Here is a 20962-nt window from a genome sequence, read left to right as displayed (position 1 = left end):
AGCAAGACTGGGTCCCAAGCCTTGTGGACCATCATCACCAGACAGGTGACCAATTAGTATTTTATTAATCATGATAATATTTACATCCATTTGAAAAATAGGAATTCATATTTATGAAGACATTTATGAGACATTTATTCAGTCTGCCTGTAAGCAATGCTTGGTTTCCATCTCTCTGCACAAACTGGCTTCAGGTTGAGATTAAAGGTACTGTCCAGAGCTTCTAAGTGCCTTGAAATTTAGATGAAGGTCTTCAACATGCCAGCTTTAATTTCAATACCATAGTTTCTGCCAAAATTAATCTCTGAATTTCTTCCCTGAATCTTAATACAAGGAGTCATACAGTAAATGTAAAAATGAACAAATAGGGACTTCCCTGGTGGCGCAGTAGTTAAGAATCCGCCTGCCAATGCAGCGGACCTGGGTTCAAGCCCTGGTCTGGGAAGATCCCACATGCCGCGGAGCAACTAAGCCCGTGCGCCACAACTACTGAGCCTGTGCTCTAGAGCCCACGAGCCACAACTACTGAAGCCCGTGCACCTAGAGCCCATGCTCCACAGCAAGAGAAGCCACTGCAATGACAAGCCTGCTCGCCGCAACTAGAGAAAGCCCGCGGGCAACAATGAAGACCCAACGCAGCCATAAATAAATAAATAAAATTTAAAAATTGAACAAATAACAGGCTAGTCACAGGAGCCGTATTCATCAGTCATCACTGTTAATCAGCCATCTCTTTTATAATGGAACGGTAAGTTCAATTGCTTCATCCATAGGGAAGTTATCTAACTTTAGATTAATGATAGAGAAACAGAGACTTTTCATGAGAATTCGACAGAATTACGTTCTGTGATTCTTTGTAGCAAATTTCAGGTGTGAAGTGACAAGTGAATCTGAGCAGCAGTTAACCTAGAGCTTGGAAACGTCCGTCTAATCTTTTCATTATGTGCAAGGAAAAGCAATAGCAGTAACCTGGTCATCAACACTGTACTACCTGTGGCCATTCCTCACGTCATGTCAAAGTATTCTAGATTGTGGAATTTTAGCACTTAGATAAGCTTTGTGTTACTTGAATTCATCAGTCCTTTACCTAGCAGGTAGGAAACAAAACTTTGATACGTGGCAATTTCTGGCAAATGTCATTAGATCATTTGACCATAAGTCAAATTAATTTCAGTGAAACTGCTCTGTTCCCACTGTAGTAGTCCTATAGATTTCTCCCTGCCTTCCCTCCCACACCCAGTTTTACTGAGAGGTAATTGACATATTAATCCCAGGTGTACAACATAATGATTTGATACATGCATATATGGTAAAATGACCATCACAGTAAGTTTAGTTAACATCAATCACCTCTCATAGTTATAAATTTTCTTCTCACTGAGGTGAGAACTTTTACGATCCATTCTCTGGGCAACTTTCAAAGAGATGTGTTACCAGAAGTTTCTAGACTTCCTGGAGTTACTGTAAGAATCAAAGATATAATGAAATAATTTTCAAACACCATGCAAGTCTCACCCTACTGGGGTGAAGGTGAAGTTCTAAAGTCAGGGAATAAGCTTATGTTACCCTCTTCTCCCGTCCCCTCTGTGTGGTGCATTCGCCTCTGTTAGTTGCATTCAAATGCATATGCTTCTACTCCATGGTCACTCCTCCAACGGTTACTTCCTTTTTACTGAGGAATTTGGGGCCCAGAGAAGGGAGTACCTGGCCCAAGGCTACAAGACTACTTAATTCAGAGGCAAGGCTGAATTGAAGCCCAGCCCTCTCAACCCAGGCCAGTCTCTTCTTACCAGTATGTTAAGGAATGGTTCATTGAACTAATTCTGTAGATGAGAGTATATTTTAACAAAAATTTAAACAGGGTGAATTAGAATCCCATATTGAGCTGAAGTTTGGTGTCATGGAAGGAGACCTGGATGGGTGTCAGAAGATGTGAATACTAAGTCTAATTCCTTCCTTTGCCAGCCTCAGGATGTGGGCGATTTACCTACTTTGAATACTTATTTCTTCCTCTGTGAAATAAGGAAAGATAATACCTACCCTGCCTACGTACTTGGAGTTGTTGGGAAGATCTAATGAAAAAAATGTTACGTGAAAACACTTTGAAAATTGTAAGGTATTATTAGTAAGGTATTGTGCCTTCCAATCAGATTATATGATTATCTGACCAAAGAGGCTTATCCTCCTCTTAATTCTTTTGAGGAAGCTCTGAAAAACAGATCCATGTTGGAGTAACCTGTACATATAAAACTGTAAAATGATGCCACGATTTTGAATAAAAGCGAGTATGCAAAGGTCAAAATATTCTAAATCAATAGATTTTCTAGCAACAGAGGTATCAGAATTTATCTTTATTTTTTCAAATAAAAAAAACGCATCAGCCTCACAGAAGAATGCTCTAGCAATGAAAGAAAACTGTACTGAATGGATAAAACAAAAATTTTAATATTCTGATGAAAGGTTGCTACATACTTGGTACATAACAGATCCCATGACTGTTTGTTGGGAAGAAAATGAATATTGTGGTAGCCATATGTTTTTGACTGGGTGTTCTTTAAAAAGAAAAAAAAAATCTTGCCCTTTTTCCTTGACAGATATCGACGGCTTAGAGAGCAGTGCAATTGGAGGGCAGCTGATGGCCTCAGCTTCTATGGAGTCTCCTTTCACCCAGGGCAGGAGAATTGATGACTCCACAGTGGCAGGTAGTGACGTGGGTCTTGAGTTTATGAATATACATCCATCGCATGTGTTACCAGCAATTAAATTATTATGTGGCAGCTTTCTGTACTGACGTAAATGAATTAAGATTTCATCTTGGCAGAAAAATACCTGATGGAAGTTACTAGCATCGTCCAGCTGCTGATGCAACATTCATTTTTTATCAGCACAAAGTGAAGCACAATCCGATATAACCCTTTCCATTGTATTTCCTGTAGTAGAATTGCACATGGCTCGATAATGCTAATGTGATGGTCAGAGAATCCCAGGCCGTTCATCGCCAGGTTGTTTTATCTCCGGAAGGTAACCCACACCCCTTCACGTTCTAGGTGTGGCATTCGCTCGCTACATTCTGGTTGGCTGCTGGAAGAACTTGATCGACACTTTATCAACCCCCCTGACCGGCCGAATGGCGGGGAGCTCCAAAGGGCTGGCCTTCATTCTGGGAGCTGAAGGCATCAAAGAACAGAACCAAAAAGAACGGGATGCCATCTGCATGAGCCTCGATGGGCTGCGGAAGGCAGCACGGCTGAGCTGTGCTCTAGGTATGGCGGACACGGTATCCCTGACCCGTGGCCTGAGGGGTGTTCCCGACGAACACATTGGGAACGGCCCTAGTGGACAACAAGTCTTTTAGGAGTGCTTCTGCCAGGTGAGTGGTTAGAGAATAGACTCAGTTAAGGGGTGATTGTTTGTTTCCTCTAAAGGAGTTGCAGCCAACTGTGCGTCAGCCCTCGCCCAGATGGCAGCTGCCTCCTGTGTCCAGGAAGAGAAAGAGGAAAGGGAAGTCCAGGAGCCCGGTGATGCCATAGCACAAGGTAACAGCAGAAGGGCTAGAATCCACCTGGTGCCTTTGTGAGGTCTGCATGTGCCCGCACACACGAGCAGACACACTTGTCCCTGTTGGCACGTGTGATACATGGCGTATTGTATACCACTGGTGATGAGATCCCGCGGGACCACAGGCTTGGGTCAATTTTACGTGGCTGACCCTCCAGACTGCTGACAATAGGTCCCTCTGGACACAAGAGCCATACTGGCTCCTGGCGACTAGGAAAGTGCACCTGGCTGCTAGCCAGAGGCCCACCTGGCTCAGCTGTTCACACCTGTGGCGTCCTCTGGCCACTGGCTGAAGCTTCCCAGGGTGCACATTTGAGGAACCCCTCAGGCTACAGTGGGAAAGATAGAATGGCCAGGGTTCTGAGGGGGGAATCAAACCGATGGAGGAATCCCTGAGAGGAGGCTCAGGAAGGCTTTGCTCTTGTCAGAGAAAAACCTGAGCTTTGTGAACTTGGGAAAGGGTTGATTTTTAACTTGTTTAAATTAGTCAATGAAGTGGATGGTTATCTAGTTGTAAGGAAAGAGAATGGCCTTTCTAATAGCAGTGGAAGATAAATGGCAGACAGCAAACAAGGAAAAACTGGAAGCTTGGTCCAACTTGTGCTAACAATGTATCAGGTATATAAAATAGGTAGTCACAGAAAGAGTCAGCACACTTTTAGCTGAGAAAAACAGGTTAGGTTGGGGTTCCTCAAACCTGAGTAATAGAATCATGTGAGAACAAAGCAACTCTTACACATCCCCAGTGTTAACTGCAAAAGGGCATCACACTTTTACTTAAAATGTACAACTATAAGTTACATAAAAATACTTAAATTTAGAGTTCTTCAAAAACTATTAAACCAGAGCTAGTATTTGAATTATAGACAAATAAAAGATAAAATCAATATCACATCCGTGAGACAAATGATGCTTTGCTAAAAATCGGTTTGCCCTTTACAGTAGGAGCATGGTTCGGCTTCCTCTGTAGGGAGCGTGCTGTGTTTCTGGGTTCTGGACTATTGCTCAGTTTTCCCACTTAGACCCATCTTCCAGTGACTGGACACCTTAATTCATGGAGGATGCTGTCGTTTGGCCTTGCCTTGGCATTTTGCGTAATTGACATCTTAAGTCACCTTCTGCATCCTTTCTCATTCATTATCTACAATTTAAAAAGTATTTTTTGAAGATCACAAGTATAAACGTAAACTCAGGGAGTGAAATGATATGGGAATTTTCAGTTGTAAAGCGATCATCATGGCGCCGAGTGTGTACATACATATGTTGTTTTACATGATCATCATCATGAACACCTGATATTAAATAAACCTCAGAGAGGACTTGGGAAGGCCAGGAATTCTTTCTTATTATCAGTATGAGTACACAGGGGCAGAGGATGGGTCTGGGCACAGATGGCTTTAGCTGGGATTGGCGCTTGAAGCCCATCCTCACTGCTGTGACTGACCCAGATCCCAGGGGTGGGCCCACAGCTCAGAATCCATGGACTTCTGAACCCCGGGGCTGGGGTCACCGATGTCTGTGGGCCTGTGGGCTGGGTAGTTTGCATGATGAGCCTCGGGGACCTGCCAATGAAGAGCTCGCTGCCAGTGACATCCAGTGACATCCCCCGTTTCCTTTTGCCCTTGCACAAGAGCACATTCTTTCCTTTCCCTCCTTTCTCCCTCCCCTTCTGTCTCCCTTACTTGGACTGTTATTCTAATGAATGTCTTTCTGACGCAGTGAAACTAAAAGTGGAGCAGAAACTGGAGCAGATCGGGAAGCTGCAGGGGGTATGGCTGCACACAGCCCACGTCCTGTGCATGGATGCCATCCTCAGTGTCGGCCTGGAGATGGGCAGCCACAACCCGGACTGCTGGCCACACGTGTTCAGGTGTGTGACCGGATCCCCAGTCCCACAGGCCTGGCACCGCCTGCCGGTTGGGGGGGAGGGCCGGGAGGGGGCCTGCCATGGGGAAGGGGTAGAACCCCGCACCTGCCAGCACGTAAACAGTTCACAGTAATTCACAGAGTTTGGAAAAGCCCCAAATGAGAGGTTAAAAAGAGAAGAGGGAATAAGGGCCCAACTGAATGTATGTCTCAGAGAACAGAGTGACAGAACTGAATTTAGGAAACTGAACTATCATTGACATTGTCTGTGAGAGGCAGATACAGTATCCCAGGGAAGAAAAACTGATTCTTAACTAGAGGCTGGTAAAAGACCACATAAATTAGGTGAATACTAGACAGATCTAAAAGCTGGTCATGTGTCAGCAGCATAACATGGCTGTGTGTTTATTAATGTCCTTTTTGTTGAAAGAAGGATTTTTGTTAGCTTACATGGACACATCATAAGTACAGTTTGCCTACTTTTAATTTAGCTAGACAAAGGAAAAAATAGAATAGTACATTGTGTCAAAGACAGCCAGAAGTTTGGCTCTTAGCTTTGTAGCATCAAAGTAAAAACAACCTCCCCATCAGTTACGCAGTTCACAGCACCTGTAAAATAAAAACAGAGTGAGAGCTCCACGGTCCTCCCACGACCAAGAAGAAAAGCCTGCCTTCCCTGGCACTGGCGGTCAGGTGGACCTCGGACAAAGGGAGGACCACTCTCCACCCGCAGCAGGCACAGGGAGGCTGCGGCTTTCTTGCCCATCTCCCCAGCACACACCCCAGCCTCTACAAGCTCAGTTCTGGCTGAGCGGCGGAGGGTGGTCAGGAGAAGGATGTTGGCCCGCAGCAGGGCTCAGGCATCCGGGTCTTTCCCAGAGCACTGGCCAGATCTAGGCTCTGTTTATCATCCTCAAAGCAAGTACAGCCTTGAGTGAGTGTTGGTCGACTTTCAAAGATGATTCTAGGGTTGAAAAACTCATCTTGAGAGGAACATGTGGAAGGGCCAGCATGAGTCGGCCTGGAGCACAAGTGGGTTTTAATGTGGAGGCTGGTGACCCGCTACTCTCCGTTGCTTTCACAGGCAGAAAGAGAAAAAGAGAAAGACTTAAATTGCACCCAAGAAATTTCTATGGAATCAGAAAATGGCCTGATTGTGGAACATCAGAGTGGATTATCCACGATAGTCTTTCCTAGTAACCGGACTTACTCTGGGGTGAGGGGTCTCTAGTCCCAGGTCCTATTGGGAACAGTTTGGAAGCTGGCAGCTGTACCATATGTTGTGACTCTTCTCTGAGTTTACTGTGATTAGGTGACTACCTCACCCCCTGCCCCAGTAGTGGTTACGTGGAGCTCTCAGGACCCAGTGGGACATGGCTGGATGGAACCCCTGAGTGAGGGCCCATTGTGGCCAGAGGGCCAGTCCACCACATGCGCACTCATTCTGGGATCTCAAAGTGAGGAGATGTTTCCCGAGTCCTGACTAGAGCACGAGAGAGAGGGAAGAGGACCCTTTGGGAAAACTCACTCAAACAGCCAAAGTCCTGATAAGCCAGTACGCTGGACAGGACATACCAGGATAAACAGAGCTCTGTTCCCAAACTTTCACCGAGGAATCCTTAGCCCACCTCCAGGCTGTCTGGTCCAACTCAAACAAAGGTATGTATAGCGGGAAGAGAGGAAGTGGGAGTGGAGAGAGAGGGGCTCTCGCCGGAGGAAGGGGAACAGTTCAGGAGGACTGTAAGGCTGGCTCAGCTCCTTTGTATCTCACTGTGGGGTCACCAGAGTGGGCCCAGCTGAGCTGCAACTTTCAGCGGCTGCTGTGTGTGACTCTCTCCAGGGTGTGCGAGTACGTGGGCACGTTGGAGCATACCCACTTCAGCGACGGCACCTCTCGGCCCCCACTGACCATCAGCCAGCCTCAGAAGGCCCCCAGAGGCGGGCTCCTCGGGGACCCGGAGAGCGAGGGCTCACCCCAAGAGCAGAGCCTGGAGCAGGGGAGCTCCCTGAGCGCGGCCCCCGTCATCCAGCCCCTCTCCATCCAGGAACTGGTCCGGGAAGGCAGCCGAGGCCGAGCCTCCGACTTCCGTGGGGGCAGCCTCATGACGGGCAGCAGTGCCGCCAAGGTCGTGCTCACGCTCTCCACCCAGGCCGACAGGTGCGCGCTGTTCCCACCACGCCCCGGGGGGCTGTCCCCCAAAGAGCACCCATCGTCTGCTGGCCACACCACATGCTCCTCTTCTGCTCTCAAAATCCTCCCCAGGACAGCTCGATTTGTTAGCCAGTCATTGAAGCCTCTTGTCATTTTTTTCAAGTACGTCTCTGTCTGCCATCACGCTGCACACTCACAGTGAACTCTTTTGTCTAGTGACTAAGGCTGGAGGCTCAGGGGCGGGGTCAGGCAACCCGGGGCGAAGGCTCTGCACTTACTCTGACCACAGGCAACTTCCACAGTCCTTGCTTTCTCATCGTAGCATAGGGCCATAAAGTAGCATAACTCTCACAGGCTAGCCATAAGGTTAAATTAATTAGTTCACTGGAAGTAGTTAGGACAGAGCTTGGCAAATAGTAAACATTTGCTATTTTTATGATAATATTTTAAAATCCTGCACCCAGGAGTGTGATCTAAATTGATGCCCAGCAGTCACATGGAGATGTAGAGGGGGGAATCATCAGTAACTCCAACTGTTAGGTGGTCCTCCTTCTTTTCTAAAAAAAAAAAATGCATATTTATTAGAGAAAATGCAATCTTAAAACATTTAAGAATTTATTGCGAGACTAATAGATACCGTTTGTTCCCCTAGTCTAATAAGGCTAAGGTCAACATTTGTCCCAATTTGTCTTCAAAGAGGTTTTTCTTTCTGCCTGTGCAAAATTCCACTAATGTACTAATATTTGTGAGCTGTGTACAAAAAAAAAAAAAAACAAGTAGCTGTTTGGCTACTTGTTCCTGTGGCTGCACGTGAAACTAGACAAGAATGAGCCCCCTCTTTCCTGTTATCTGCTTTTCTGAACTGAGGTGGCCCTTCTTGATGGGGAAAGTGCTTTGGTCACCTTCACCTGGAGACCATCCCACTTCACTCATCCACACTTGGCGGCTGTGGCCCAGACGACCCAGCACAGGTGCAGTGAAGTTCACATGGGAGGATGGACAGCAAGGGTGTAGAGATGTGGGAGGAGCATCGCTGGCTGGGCTCAGAAGACTCGAGTTCATTCCTGGCTTTGACGCCAACCAACTGCAGGGTTGAGTCTGTGTAAATAGTTGCACTGAGATTCAGTTTCTTCATCTACTGATCTGGTACAATAATCCCTTTTTCCTGTCTATCCAACAGGGTGGCTGTGAAAGTGTTTGGGAAGCTGGAAAGTGGTATACAGGTGTCAGATGGGATATAATATTCACCACTCTTTTCCTACTAGGAAAGAGGAAGAAGAAATGATTAATGGGATCCAGAAATCAAATGGTGTTGAAATTACAAAACACAAGAAAAATATATTTGTTTAGATAATTTGTGAATGAGTAATCCACTGATTCCCATCTTAAAACTTGTGTGCCGTGTATTATCCCTTCACAAGGGCTTTGTTATTCGGTTCCTATTGGAGACACTCTCCCTTACCCAGAACATGGCATCCCGTAGGGCTGCTTTATCTTCTGGTGTCACCACGGATTTGGAGGGCAGGCATCAGGATGACCCCAGAGGAGAGGGAGGCTGGCTCGCCTCATTCCTCATGTGCCACACAAACTGGTGTTTGATCCCAACATTCCAAGTGCCAGTGAGCCTCAGCCTCCTCTAAGCCCTGCTACCTGTGCTTACCTCCTTCTCCCTAACTCCTTCTAGAAATGTCTATGCCCAACAGAGTGGAAAACAAAAAGAACCTGCAAAGTCCTTAATGTTAGGGAATATTCATTATTCCAGTACATGCTTGAGCTTCACCATGTCCAGGGCTCTGGGTGTATGAGTCAGAGGGGTAAGAAGGTCAGTCCCTGCCCCTGGGGGGCTTACAGATCAAGTTTATTCTGCTTCTGAATCCTCCTCAGAGCCAAGCCCAGCATTAAACTCGCCAATTGTAGCCCAACAAAAGCCTTGATTAACTTGCTGCGTTTTTTCTTTAACATAGCTTATGAAATTGTAAGAATTCCATTCCCAGTTTTTCAGTTTCTGGGAGCGATGCTTTGCCATCTTTCAAATTCTTGCCAAATGTTTTATGAGTGCCCATCTCAGCTGAGCTAGGCCATGGAGCTACAAAGATTATTTTTTTAAATATGGTCTGTGCCCTTCAGATTAGAATCTTAGAGTAGACTTGTACTCAGTAATAAGAGATATAATACATTATTATATAATACATTATTTATAATACATTTATTATATAAATGTATTATTTATAATACATTTATATAATACGTCATTATATAAATGTATTGTATAATACATTTATATACATTTATAATACATAATACAGATACAATACTGTACATTTCTTCACAGTGTTTACACATTTTCATTAATCACATCTAAGAAAATTACCATAATCATTCTGCCATAAAGACTTTGCTGAATTGTTTCCAAGTAACAAGTCTTTTTGTTTCATCCAGGCTCTTTGAAGATGCTACAGATAAGTTGAACCTCATGGCTCTGGGAGGTTTTCTTTACCAGCTGAAGAAAGCATCGCAGTCCCAGCTTTTCCATTCCGTTACAGAAACGGTTGATTACTCGCTGGCAATGCCAGGTAATTCTTTCCCAGCAGAAACTGTGCCATGAGGTTAGCAGGAAACAGCCCAGATCTCTGATACCGACAGCCTGCCTAAAGACTTGAACCCACATTCCCTTCGTGCACAGTCACCTTGGCTCGAGTGGAAATTTGTCATCTGGTGTTGAGGCACAATTGCGGCAGGTGGGGGTTGGCGGTTTGCGCGGGGTATCATCCTTTGTGAATGGAAATGTTGCTGCCACCGCTGTTGCAGGTATCACCGCTGGAGCTGGACTGTGTTCTGCTAAATCTGGTGCTTGTGATGTAGAAACGGTGTGGCTCCTCGATGCAGATAGCTTCACGTGAGGGTAGGAACTCCTCTCCGTATCACAAAGCACACACCTGCCTCAGTCCAGCCTACTTGCAGAAGCAGCTTCTAATTTCAGAAGGACCTGGGAGAGAAAAATGGAAGGCTTGACAGAAGCCTCAGGCCACTCTTAGAAAAACTGCTCTCATGGCATCTCCCTTTAACGGTGGGTCAGTATCTCTGTCTTCATGGATGATGCCAGATGAAGGCCCTCTTGAAGGCCAACACGTGGAAGAGGGGGTAGAGTGGTACTGAATCACCCAGGCATCCCAAGTGGGTGGCAGGTTGCTCACAAACTCAGCTGTCCATCAGCAGCCAGGGTTGTTGTGCTGTAACAGTGAGTACCTTGTCCCCATGGCAGAGTCACAGAGCCGTGGGCCAGGATCGCACTGGTGGCAGGTTGAAGTGCACGACCTCCGAGTTCCTTCCATCATCAGGAATTTTGATGCTTACTGCAGATTCTAATTTGAGAACCATAGTCCTTTCCTGTGAGTTTTTAATAGACTTTAAAACCTTAGCTATATAAAGCCAATCTCCCAGACCCAGCCAACTGCCGGAGCATCTCTGAGCCCAGAGACCACTTTCAGAGTCTTCTGCATGGAGAAATCAGCAGACTCCGAGCTTACAAAAAACAATGAGCAGTGAGGGTCAGGAAGAGGCAGCAGACCTAGGGGGAAGAAGCATTGGCTTTGGAATCAATCAGATCCAAGTTAAAATTCTGCCGTCACTACTTACCAGCTGCGTCATTTTAGGCAAGTTGGTTCACCTTTCTGATCTTCAGTTTTCTAATCTGTACATGGCAGTAGTTACATTTACTTCTTAAAGGTTGCTTGTAAAATTAAAGTGATTACAGACATAGAGAACAGACTTGTGGTTGCCAAGGTGAGGGGTGGGAGAGGGATGGAGTGGGAGTTTGGGATTAGCAGATGCAAACTATTATATACAGGATGGATAAAGAGCAAAGTACTACCGTGTAGCACAGGGAACTATATTCAATAGCCTATGATAATCCATAATGGAGAAGAATATAAAAAAGAATGTGTATATGTGTATAACTCAATCCCTTTGCTGTACAGCAGAAATTAACACATTGTATATCGACTATACTTCAATAAAAATAAGAGTGATTAAAGACACAAGAGCCAACACAATGTCTGATGCAGAGTAGACAATCAGTAAATGTCAGTGATTGTTGGTACTGTCATCTTGAAGTTTATTTGATACGGCAAGGCGACCTAGAAAGGCACGTTCTGGTTGGAAGAGGCTGATCGTGATCAGTATTTTGTAGGTGTATGGGAGAAGCAGGAACACATGGGCAGAAAGAGAGTGGAGGAGACTAAGGTGACAGTGGCAGAGAAGTAGCAAGAGATCCGAGTAGGCAAGGATTGTACGGAAGCAAGACAGAGGTTAGATCGCATGTTATTGGGTGCAAAGGGGCCTGACCTGCTTGGCAAGGGCTTCAGAGGTACCATTAAGCATTGACCAAGTGGATGGTGGCTGTAAAGGATGGGGACGATAACAACAGTAACAGTATAACTAAGTATGTGGGGCAAGCAGTCTGTGCCAGGCCCTGTGCTAAGTACTTTATGAGCATTATCACATTTCATCCTTGAAGTAACTTTAAGAAGTAGGTGCTATTATCCCCACTTTTACAATGAGAAACTGTGGATTAGAGAGGTAAACTTCTGGTCCATCATAACCCAACTACTACGTGATGGAGCCAGGATTTGGGCCTAGGCAGCCGATTCCCTGGCCCTTCTACTTAACCACGACATCATTCCTCCTTATCAACAAGCATTGTTTGCCTGACAAGTGTAAATGTCAGGGATGCTACAGTGAACAGGAGAGGTGGGCCCTGGCTTTGTTAAGTGAATCACCTGTTCTTTCTTGAATCCAGGCTCCTGTCCTGTGTTGGCAAATTCATACCGAATAATCCCACTGATCTGAGTATGGCTCTTTGATTTTCGTCCTCTCTCCATGTTTGAACAGGTCAAACTATTTCTGAGTTTTGGATTGATGGCTTTCATGGTCTTACCTTCCTGTAGGAGAAGTGAAATCCACCCAAGACCGAAAAAGTGCCCTCCACCTGTTCCGCCTGGGGGACGCCATGCTGAGGATCGTGCAGAGCAAATCGAGGCCCCTGTTCCACGTGATGCGCTGCTGGAGTCTTGTGGCGCCACACCTGGTGGAGGTGAGCACCTGGAAAGTGGGCAGCCCAGGGGCCTCCTGCAGCAGAGCCAGCACAGGGCTCTCCAGTCAGCATGGGACAAAGGGCACTGTGGCCACAGCAGTAAGGTTCCCATCACCTGGTCGTAAGCATCATTGTTCTCTGATTATACCTTATGGCACCTAAAGAATTGCCGCAAAGGGCAGCGCTGCCCTGGTATCACTCTGACCCTCTATCTTTAAAACTATGTGACTCACCTAGACACCTCACACTGCCGTTTTCTTATACTTCATGGTCTGCTATCAACCTAAGTCTGGAGTTTCATTTTTATACATGAATATAACAATGTCTTTTGTTCCTGCCAGGCTCTCTTTTCTAATAGCTGAACATATTCTAGGCAGTGCCTTCTAAGTAGGGGAACCATAAATCCTGGTTTTCCCAACAAAATTAACTAGGACCCCTTTGACTCTCCAAAAGAAAGCAGTCCATATGATAAATTATATGGTAACTCCATGTAAGCATCTCGATACATGATGACTGGCTACTTCTAAGTCGATGGGGAAATTGTTGCCCTGTTTCACAGTGGTAACTATTCCAAATAGTCCTTTAGCACTTACTTGGTAGAGCTATGTCATAAAGTATTTTTTGGAAGTAAATTTACTAACCTGAGAACATTCTAGTAAGGGAGTAAAAAATAGTTATGGAGAAACAATATATCAGTTTCGTATTATGCTATAATAAACCACCCCCAAAACCTAGTGACTTCAAACAATAACTGTTTATTTAGCTCATGATTCTCTGGGTCAGAAATTCGAGCTGAGCTGTGCAGCTCTTCTAGTCTGGGCCAGGCTTGGCTAATCTCAGCTGGCCTTATGTGTTCACTTGTGGTCAGCCTCTGCAAAGACTGGGGCAGGCTGGTTCATGACTGGTAAGCCTGGGCAGATGATGGTCCTCTCTGTGTGGTCTCTCCTTCTCCAGCAGACTAGCCCTGGCTCAGTCACATGGCATTCTTAGGATTCCAAAGGAAAGCAAGAGGGCAAACCCCAAATCAGAATTGCTTTTCAATTCTCTACTTACATAATATTTGCTATTGTTCCATTATTCAAAGCAAGTCACACATCCAAGCCCAGGGTCAGTGTGGGAGAGGACCGCTAAAGGACACGGATACAAAGATGTGAGCCAATTAAAGCTGTATTGGTGCAATCATCCCACATCCCTGAGGGACAGATGTCGCATCTGATCTTCGTATGTTTGGGGCATGGCTAACAATGAGACCATGGGTGGTTTCCAGACTAGGTTCCAGTGTCTTTAGTCAGCATGTTCTATACCACCCAAGAAAACAGTCACGTTACAGGAAAAAAGAAGAAGAAATTATTAGAAACTCTTATTTTTCCAGAAACTTCAAAGTGAAATTGGAGATGTGTCTGATCAGTTGGTTAAATTATTTAAAATGCAGTTCAGTGTGCTGTTCATTGATACTTATCCCTTGAAATCTTTTACTTTAGCAGAATTGCTGCTTCCACCTCCCTACGATAAGGTGTGTTAGGAAGACCTTCAGAAACCAGATTCTTAGTTGCTTGAAGTCCTGAGGGTGTTTGACTCTCTGAATTTTGCAGGCTGCCTGCCATAAGGAAAGACATGTGTCTCAGAAGGCAGTTTCCTTCATCCATGATATACTGACGGAGGTTCTCACCGACTGGAATGAGCCACCTCATTTTCACTTTAATGAAGCACTCTTCCGACCTTTTGAGCGTATCATGCAGCTGGAGTTGTGTGACGAGGATGTCCAAGACCAGGTCAGTGTGTCACGGTAGCAGTGCTGCCATCCTTGCCATAGCCTGCTGGCTCTTGTTGAGTGCACTGGCAGGACTGTTCTGTGAGTGCTGCATACTAAATCTTTCCAATAAGCCTATATGGAATCTGTGACAAGAAGAGGTTAAGCAATTTAGCTAAGGATTCATGATTAGTGATTGGTGGAACTGGGATTTGAACCATGCAATCTAGCTGTAATAGTCTATACTCTCATACCTAGCCTATACCCTTAACCACTATCATATTCTCTGCGGAGAGACAGATGGTAAAGAAACTAGCTAGAGACTTCATATTTATCTAGCATGATGGTGGGCTAGGAACACAGACAGATTCTCTGTCTCTGAAATCTACTAAAAATTTTAACAGGGGTTAAAAATTTTATTTTAAACATCATGTACACACTGGCAAGAAAGTAAGGAATACTAAGATGCCCCAAACTAAGTAACAATGGGAAGCCCAAAGAAGTAAGCAGAGCTCTGAGACTGGATTGGCCATGAGGGAATTGGCCATTGGGTGAAGCTGAATGTCTGCATTCAATCTAAAATAATTGGCTCGTTAGGAAATAGAATGTCATGAATACAGAAATAAAATAATAAAAATAGACACACGCACTGTCCCTAACTCCCCACCAGGAATCCAGATATTGGAGTTATCAGAGACTGACTTTAAAGTAACTATGCTTATTAAGTTCTGAACAGTGTTCAGAAAGATTTACTACAGGAGGAATTTTGGCTGTGGTGGCATGAAGAAGTTAGTGAATCCTCTCCACAAAAATCAAGTATATGAAAAGAAAAAAAATTGTCAAAAGCAGCCATTTCAGGACTCTTGCGATTGACCAAAAGGGCAGACAACAAATTGAGTAGCATTTATGGTGAAAAATAGTTCCTGCCAGAACTTTGCTTAAGAACAGCGGGAGTCTGTGACCTTCTTGCTGAAGATGGAAGTCATCCCTTACAAGCTGTTGGCAAGAATAGTAATTTGACCAGTGTGGGGCTGACTGGGAAAATCAGCTTTTCTGCACTAAGAGACAGACTTGGTTTGAAGAAGAGGAAAAAAGACCATTGGTCTGTCAACTAAAAGTGGTGAATTCATTAGGAAATGAGCAATAGAATAATACTACAACTTTGCTAGCCTAAGGCTGCAGTGGTGAACCAGTAAGAAATGTAACGTGGGACTCTGGAAGCCAGAGATTTCATAGAAGGACTAGGTAAGTCCGTCATGCATCCATCTCTAGCTGACTGAAATGTGGGCATATATAGGATAGACCGTACAGATCCCATCAGAAAGTAAAAGACCAGAGAGACTTAGGAACTGGCTGAACTTTGTATATTCTCCCGAGCCTGTACACACACATTGGTTGGCCGAGGGTGGAAGCCTTAAAGGCTCAAGGTATTTAAGCAGAATCTCTGCCTACTTCATCAAGTGACAACTAACCTATGCAGACACGGGGACAGCACTAGGAAGTCAGGCTGAAAAATAAAAATAAAGAAATTGAGTAGAGACATTATTGGTGCCTCATGCCATGGGAAGAGTAGAGACAGATTCTACAGTGTAAGTCCAAGCAACTTAGTCAAATAAATAAATAAATAAAAACTCAAAAATAAATCCAGCATTGCTACAATATATTATCTAAAATGTCCAATGTTCAGCAAAAAAAAAAAAAATGAGATATGCAAAGAAATAAGAAAGAGTGATGTATACTTGGGGGAAAAACAATAAATAGAAACTGACTTAGAGTGAGACCAGATGTTGGATTAAGCTAAAACTAGGATTATATATATCCAAAATGCAGATTTGGAGGCGGGAAGACAAGCAGACACAGGATCTAGAAGAGCTGGTGACCTCTACCAATGATGCCATCACGGTAGAAATTACAAAGTATTTAGCTAAAGAAATCTGGTGCACATGGTGGGAAGAGGGTTCTGTTCACTGGGTCCTGGCTCTGGCTTGGGATGTTGGATTAGGGGACAGAGACTTTAAGCAGCTATCATAAATAGGTTCAAAGAATTAAAGGAAAATATGATGACAATGACTCAAAAATAGGGAATCTAAGTAGAGAAATGGAAACTGAAAGAATGCAAATTCTAGAGTTGAAAAGGACAATAACAAATGAAAAATCCACTAGATGGGCTTACCAACAAGATTTGAGATGGCAGAAGAATCAGTGTAAGATTGGTTTAACAGCTCAAAATTCAATTAATGTCATATATCTCATTAGTAGAATAAAGGATTGAAACCCTATGGTTATCTTAACAGACACAGAGAAAACATTTTACAAAATCCATCACTCATTTTAAATAAAAAACTTTCAAGAAATGAGGAATAGAAGGGAGTTCCCTAATTGGATAAAGGGAGTATTTGAGAATCTTACATCAAACACTACACAGTGGTCAAGGACTGAATGCTTTTTCCCAATAATTAGGAGCAAGGCAAAGATTTCCATCTTTACCAGTTCTATTCAACATTATGACTTTTACTCACTGTACCAAAAAATTAAAGGCATCCGATTTTGAAAAGTAAAACTGTCTTAGTTCATAGACAACATGGTCTTATATGTAGAAGATCCTAAGGAATTTATTTTAAAAGTTACTAGAATAAATAGTGAGTTTTGGGACTTCCCTGGCAGTCCAGTGGTTAAGACTCCACGCTTCCAATGCAGAGGGTGCAGGTTCAATCCCTGGCCGGGGACCTAGGATCCCACATGCCATGTGGCGCAGCCAAAAAAATAAATTAAAAAAAAAAATAGTGAGTTTAGCAAGGTTGCCGGATACAAAAACAATGTATTAAAATCAATTGAATTCCTATATTCAAGATGTAAGCTATCAAAAATTGAAATTAAGAGAACAATTCCATTCACAAGAGCATTGAAAACAAAATATTTAGGAATAAATTTAGTAAAAGATGTGAAATACCTGTACACTGAAAGCTACAATACATTGCTGAGAAAAAAATAAAGAATATTCCAATAAATTATGAGATATGCTACGTTCATGGCTTGAAAGACAGTATTTCTTAAATGGCAGATTTCCACAAGTTGATGCATAGATCCAGTGCAATTCCTATCAAAATATCAGCAGACTTTTTGAAGAGATTGGGAAGATGATTCTCAGATTTATATGCAAGTTCAAAGGATCTAGAATAGAGAAAACACATTTGAAAAAGAACAACGAATTTGGAGAATTTACACTACCCGATTTTAAAACTTCAGTCATCAATCCAGTGTGGTATTGGTGTAAGGGTAGACCTATATAGATCAGTGGAACTGAATAGAAAGTATAGAAATAAATTCTCACATGTATGGTCAATTTTTGACAAAGATGTCATTGCAGTTCAGTAGAGAGACAGGATATTACTTTTAGCAAATGGTGCTTGAACATACACAATGAAAATGAACTTACACCCTTCCTCTTACCATGCACAAAAAATAACTCAAAATGGGTCATAGGCTTAAATAAGAGCAAAAACTATAAATGTTTCTACAAGAAAACATAGGACACCATCTTTGAGGCCTTGGGTTATGCAAAGATTCTTTAGAAATGACACCAACAGAATCCATAAAAAGAAAAAAATTGATGATTTGGACTTCATCAAAATTTAAAACTTTTGCTCTTCAAAAGACACCATATAAAAATAAAAAGAGGGGCTTCCCTGGTGGCGCAGTGGTCGAGAGTCCGCCTGCCGTTGCAGGGGACACGCGTTCGTGCCCTGGTCCGGGAAGATCCCACATGCCGCGGAGCGGGTGGGCCCGTGAGCCATGGCCGCTGAGCCTGCGCTCCGCAACGGGAGAGGCCACAACGGTGAGAGGCCCGCGTATCGCAAAAAAAATAAATAAATAAATAAATAAAATAAAAAAAAAAATAAAAAGAGAAGCCCAAAGCTGTGAAAAAAAAATTTGCAAATCATATATCTCAGGAAGGGCTTACACTTAGAATGCACAAAGAACTCTTAATAACTCAATAAAAAAGACAATAATGAGAAGACAAAAACCTAACTTCAGAAACACCAAAATATTTACAAATGGCTTGTGAAAAGTTTTAGCAACACTAGTCATTAGTAAAATGCGTATTAATGTGATACGGCTGCTTATTTAGAAGACTTTTCAGTGAGTTTTTCTAGGTTCTGATTTTTATCCTTCACTAAATTTAACCCAGAAATAGGGAGCAGAGAAGCACATCATTCTTCCCAGAAATTCGCCTGCTTCTTAGAAGGAAAAGGCGTTAAATGCCACCTCCTTTGCCTCTGCAGGTCGTCACATCCATCGGTGAGCTGGTTGAAGTGTGTTCCACCCAGATCCAGTCGGGCTGGAGGCCCTTGTTCAGTGCCCTGGAAACAGTGCACAGTGGGGACAAGTCTGAGGTGAAGGAGTACCTGGTCGGTGACTACTCCATGGGTAAGACTGTGCGTTGATTTCGTATCCTGAAACTTGTTTATTAGTTCTAAACCATAATTATTATAGCTCTAAGGTTTTGTTGTTTTTGTTGTTTTTGTTTTTTTTTTTTTGCGGTACGCGGGCCTCTTACTGTTGTGGCCTCTCCCGTTGCGGAGCACAGGCTCCGGACGCGCAGGCTCAGCGGCCATGGCTCACGGGCCCAGCCGCTCCGCGGCATGTGGGATCTTCCCGGACCAGGGCACGAACCCGTGTCCCCTGCATCGGCAGGCGGACTCTCAACCACTGCACCACCAGGGAAGCCCTAGCTCTAAGGTTTTTGAGTGGAATCTTTTTGGTGGAATCTTTAAGACTTTCTGTATACACGATCACGTCATCGTCAAAAAGAGGCAATGTCACTTCTTCCTTTCCAATTTGGATGTATTTTATTCCTACTCTTGCCTGATTGCTCCAGCTAGGACTTCCGGTACTATGTTGAATAGGAGTAGTGATAATGGGAAGAACGTGTGGATGATTCTGGCTGTGGAGCATTAGTTCTTTATGCCAAGCTTCATGCTATCAAAAGAATTCGGATAGGGCTTCCCTGGTGGTGCAGTGGTTAATCTGCCTGCCAAGGCAGGGGACACAGGTTCGAGCCCTGGTCCAGGAAGATCCCACATGCCGTGGAGCAACTAAGCCTGTGCGCCACAACTACTGAAGCCTGCACACCTAGAGTCCCTGCTCCACAAGAGAAGCCACCACAATGAGAAGCCTGCACACCTCAGCGAAGAGTAGCCCCTGCTCGCCACAACTGGAGAAAACCCCCGTGCAGCAACGGAGACCCAACACAGCCAAAAATAAATAAATTAAAAAAAAAAAAAGAAGTTGGATAATAGGAAGACTGGCATTCAGCTGTTTTAGCAGCAGGAAATGAGCTGGTGTATCAGGAATACAAGTTCTGAGTTCTGCCAGCAGACCAAGAACCCTGAGCGTTATCAGGCCCAGCTCTCAGTGACAGATTGGACAAAAGGCCGAGAGACTTCTGTTGTTTCACTTATACGTATCTGTGTTGAGTTCTTTCGTAAAGCCAAAAGAAAAATGTTATCCACTTGCTAGGAAGAAGCAAAAAGCATCCAAATAACAGGGAGTTCGAATTAGGGAGATCAGGTCTGGCTGGAAATAGATGGGCAGCCATACAGCAGGCCCAGTGACAAGAGGTGTTGTGTCAGGGGTCCCCAAGACTACCCCTGCACTTAGAGACCCATCAGAAGGACTCATGGGACTCAGCCTGTAGTTATGCCAAGAATTATTACATAGCTCAGATTTATTACATGGCTAACAGCCACGATAGTAAGGACAAGCCAGATCATAAGGGGAAAACACAGAATCCCTGCACAGGCTTCTCACCATCCCATGAGGGGGTCCCACAGAGCACACTCTTCCTCCAACAGGGAAAATGCAGCAACATGTATGACCATAGGGCAGTGTGTAGGTCTTTCTGCCCAGGGAAGCCCACTAGAGACCCAGCAAAGGGCTGGTCACTTAGGTACCCTCTGCCTAGCATATTCCAAAATCCATACTCCCTGAAAAAAAGCAGGGGTTCAGATTAAACCACATTGTTTGCACCAACCATCCAGTCACAGTGAACCATCCAGTTAACTGTTGCTTGGGAATATTCTGAGAGCCGGCTTCCCAGACTCCGGCCAAGGGCCCATTGTGCAAGCAGGCCTTTCTAAGGATAGCAGCCTTAAGCCTTCTATGTTAACTCTTTTCGGCTTAGGTATGAATAAATTAGTATATGCCATCAGGGGTTTATCTAAACCTTCCCTTCCCTATAATTATGTGTGGAGGAGAATTCCAAAAGACCACATATTTAATTGCCCTATGTAGACCTACCCATTGCCTCAGCCCTGTGTTCAGCCGGCTTTGCCCTCGTCCCTCTACTGAGCTCTCTTCATAGCCTTCCTACAGTTCCCTCTGCAGGCAAAGCTGAGAAGGACAGCATGGGAGCCAAGCCAGTTATCCAGTCAAAAGGCTCAGGCTTTTCTCCAACAGACCTTTTTTAAGGCTCTGTGGAAGGTGCTGGGAGTATGGGCAACCTGAAGGATAGAGACTTAACTTTCTTAAAACTCTATAATCT

At 44.3% G+C, this 20962-nt stretch overlaps 1 protein-coding gene across 1 annotated transcript in view; it reads left to right on the top strand.

The window, feature by feature from the left end:
• Positions 1-20962, top strand: part of ARFGEF3 (ARFGEF family member 3) — a 182639-nt gene that overhangs the window by 124295 nt on the left and 37382 nt on the right. Inside the window, exons 15-23 of the mRNA XM_060030511.1 lie at positions 2595-2702; positions 3048-3263; positions 3426-3536; positions 5278-5428; positions 7265-7582; positions 10016-10149; positions 12523-12668; positions 14261-14440; positions 18702-18846. Coding sequence (XP_059886494.1) covers positions 2595-2702; positions 3048-3263; positions 3426-3536; positions 5278-5428; positions 7265-7582; positions 10016-10149; positions 12523-12668; positions 14261-14440; positions 18702-18846 — 1509 coding nt within the window. The remainder of the gene's footprint in view (positions 1-2594; positions 2703-3047; positions 3264-3425; positions 3537-5277; positions 5429-7264; positions 7583-10015; positions 10150-12522; positions 12669-14260; positions 14441-18701; positions 18847-20962) is intronic.

The sequence above is a fragment of the Delphinus delphis genome, chromosome 14 (assembly GCF_949987515.2).
Source record: "Delphinus delphis chromosome 14, mDelDel1.2, whole genome shotgun sequence".
In the NCBI taxonomy this organism is placed as follows: domain Eukaryota; kingdom Metazoa; phylum Chordata; class Mammalia; order Artiodactyla; family Delphinidae; genus Delphinus; species Delphinus delphis.
The sequence above is the reverse complement of the archived record's forward strand: the minus strand, read 5'-3'. Positions and strand labels throughout refer to the sequence as shown.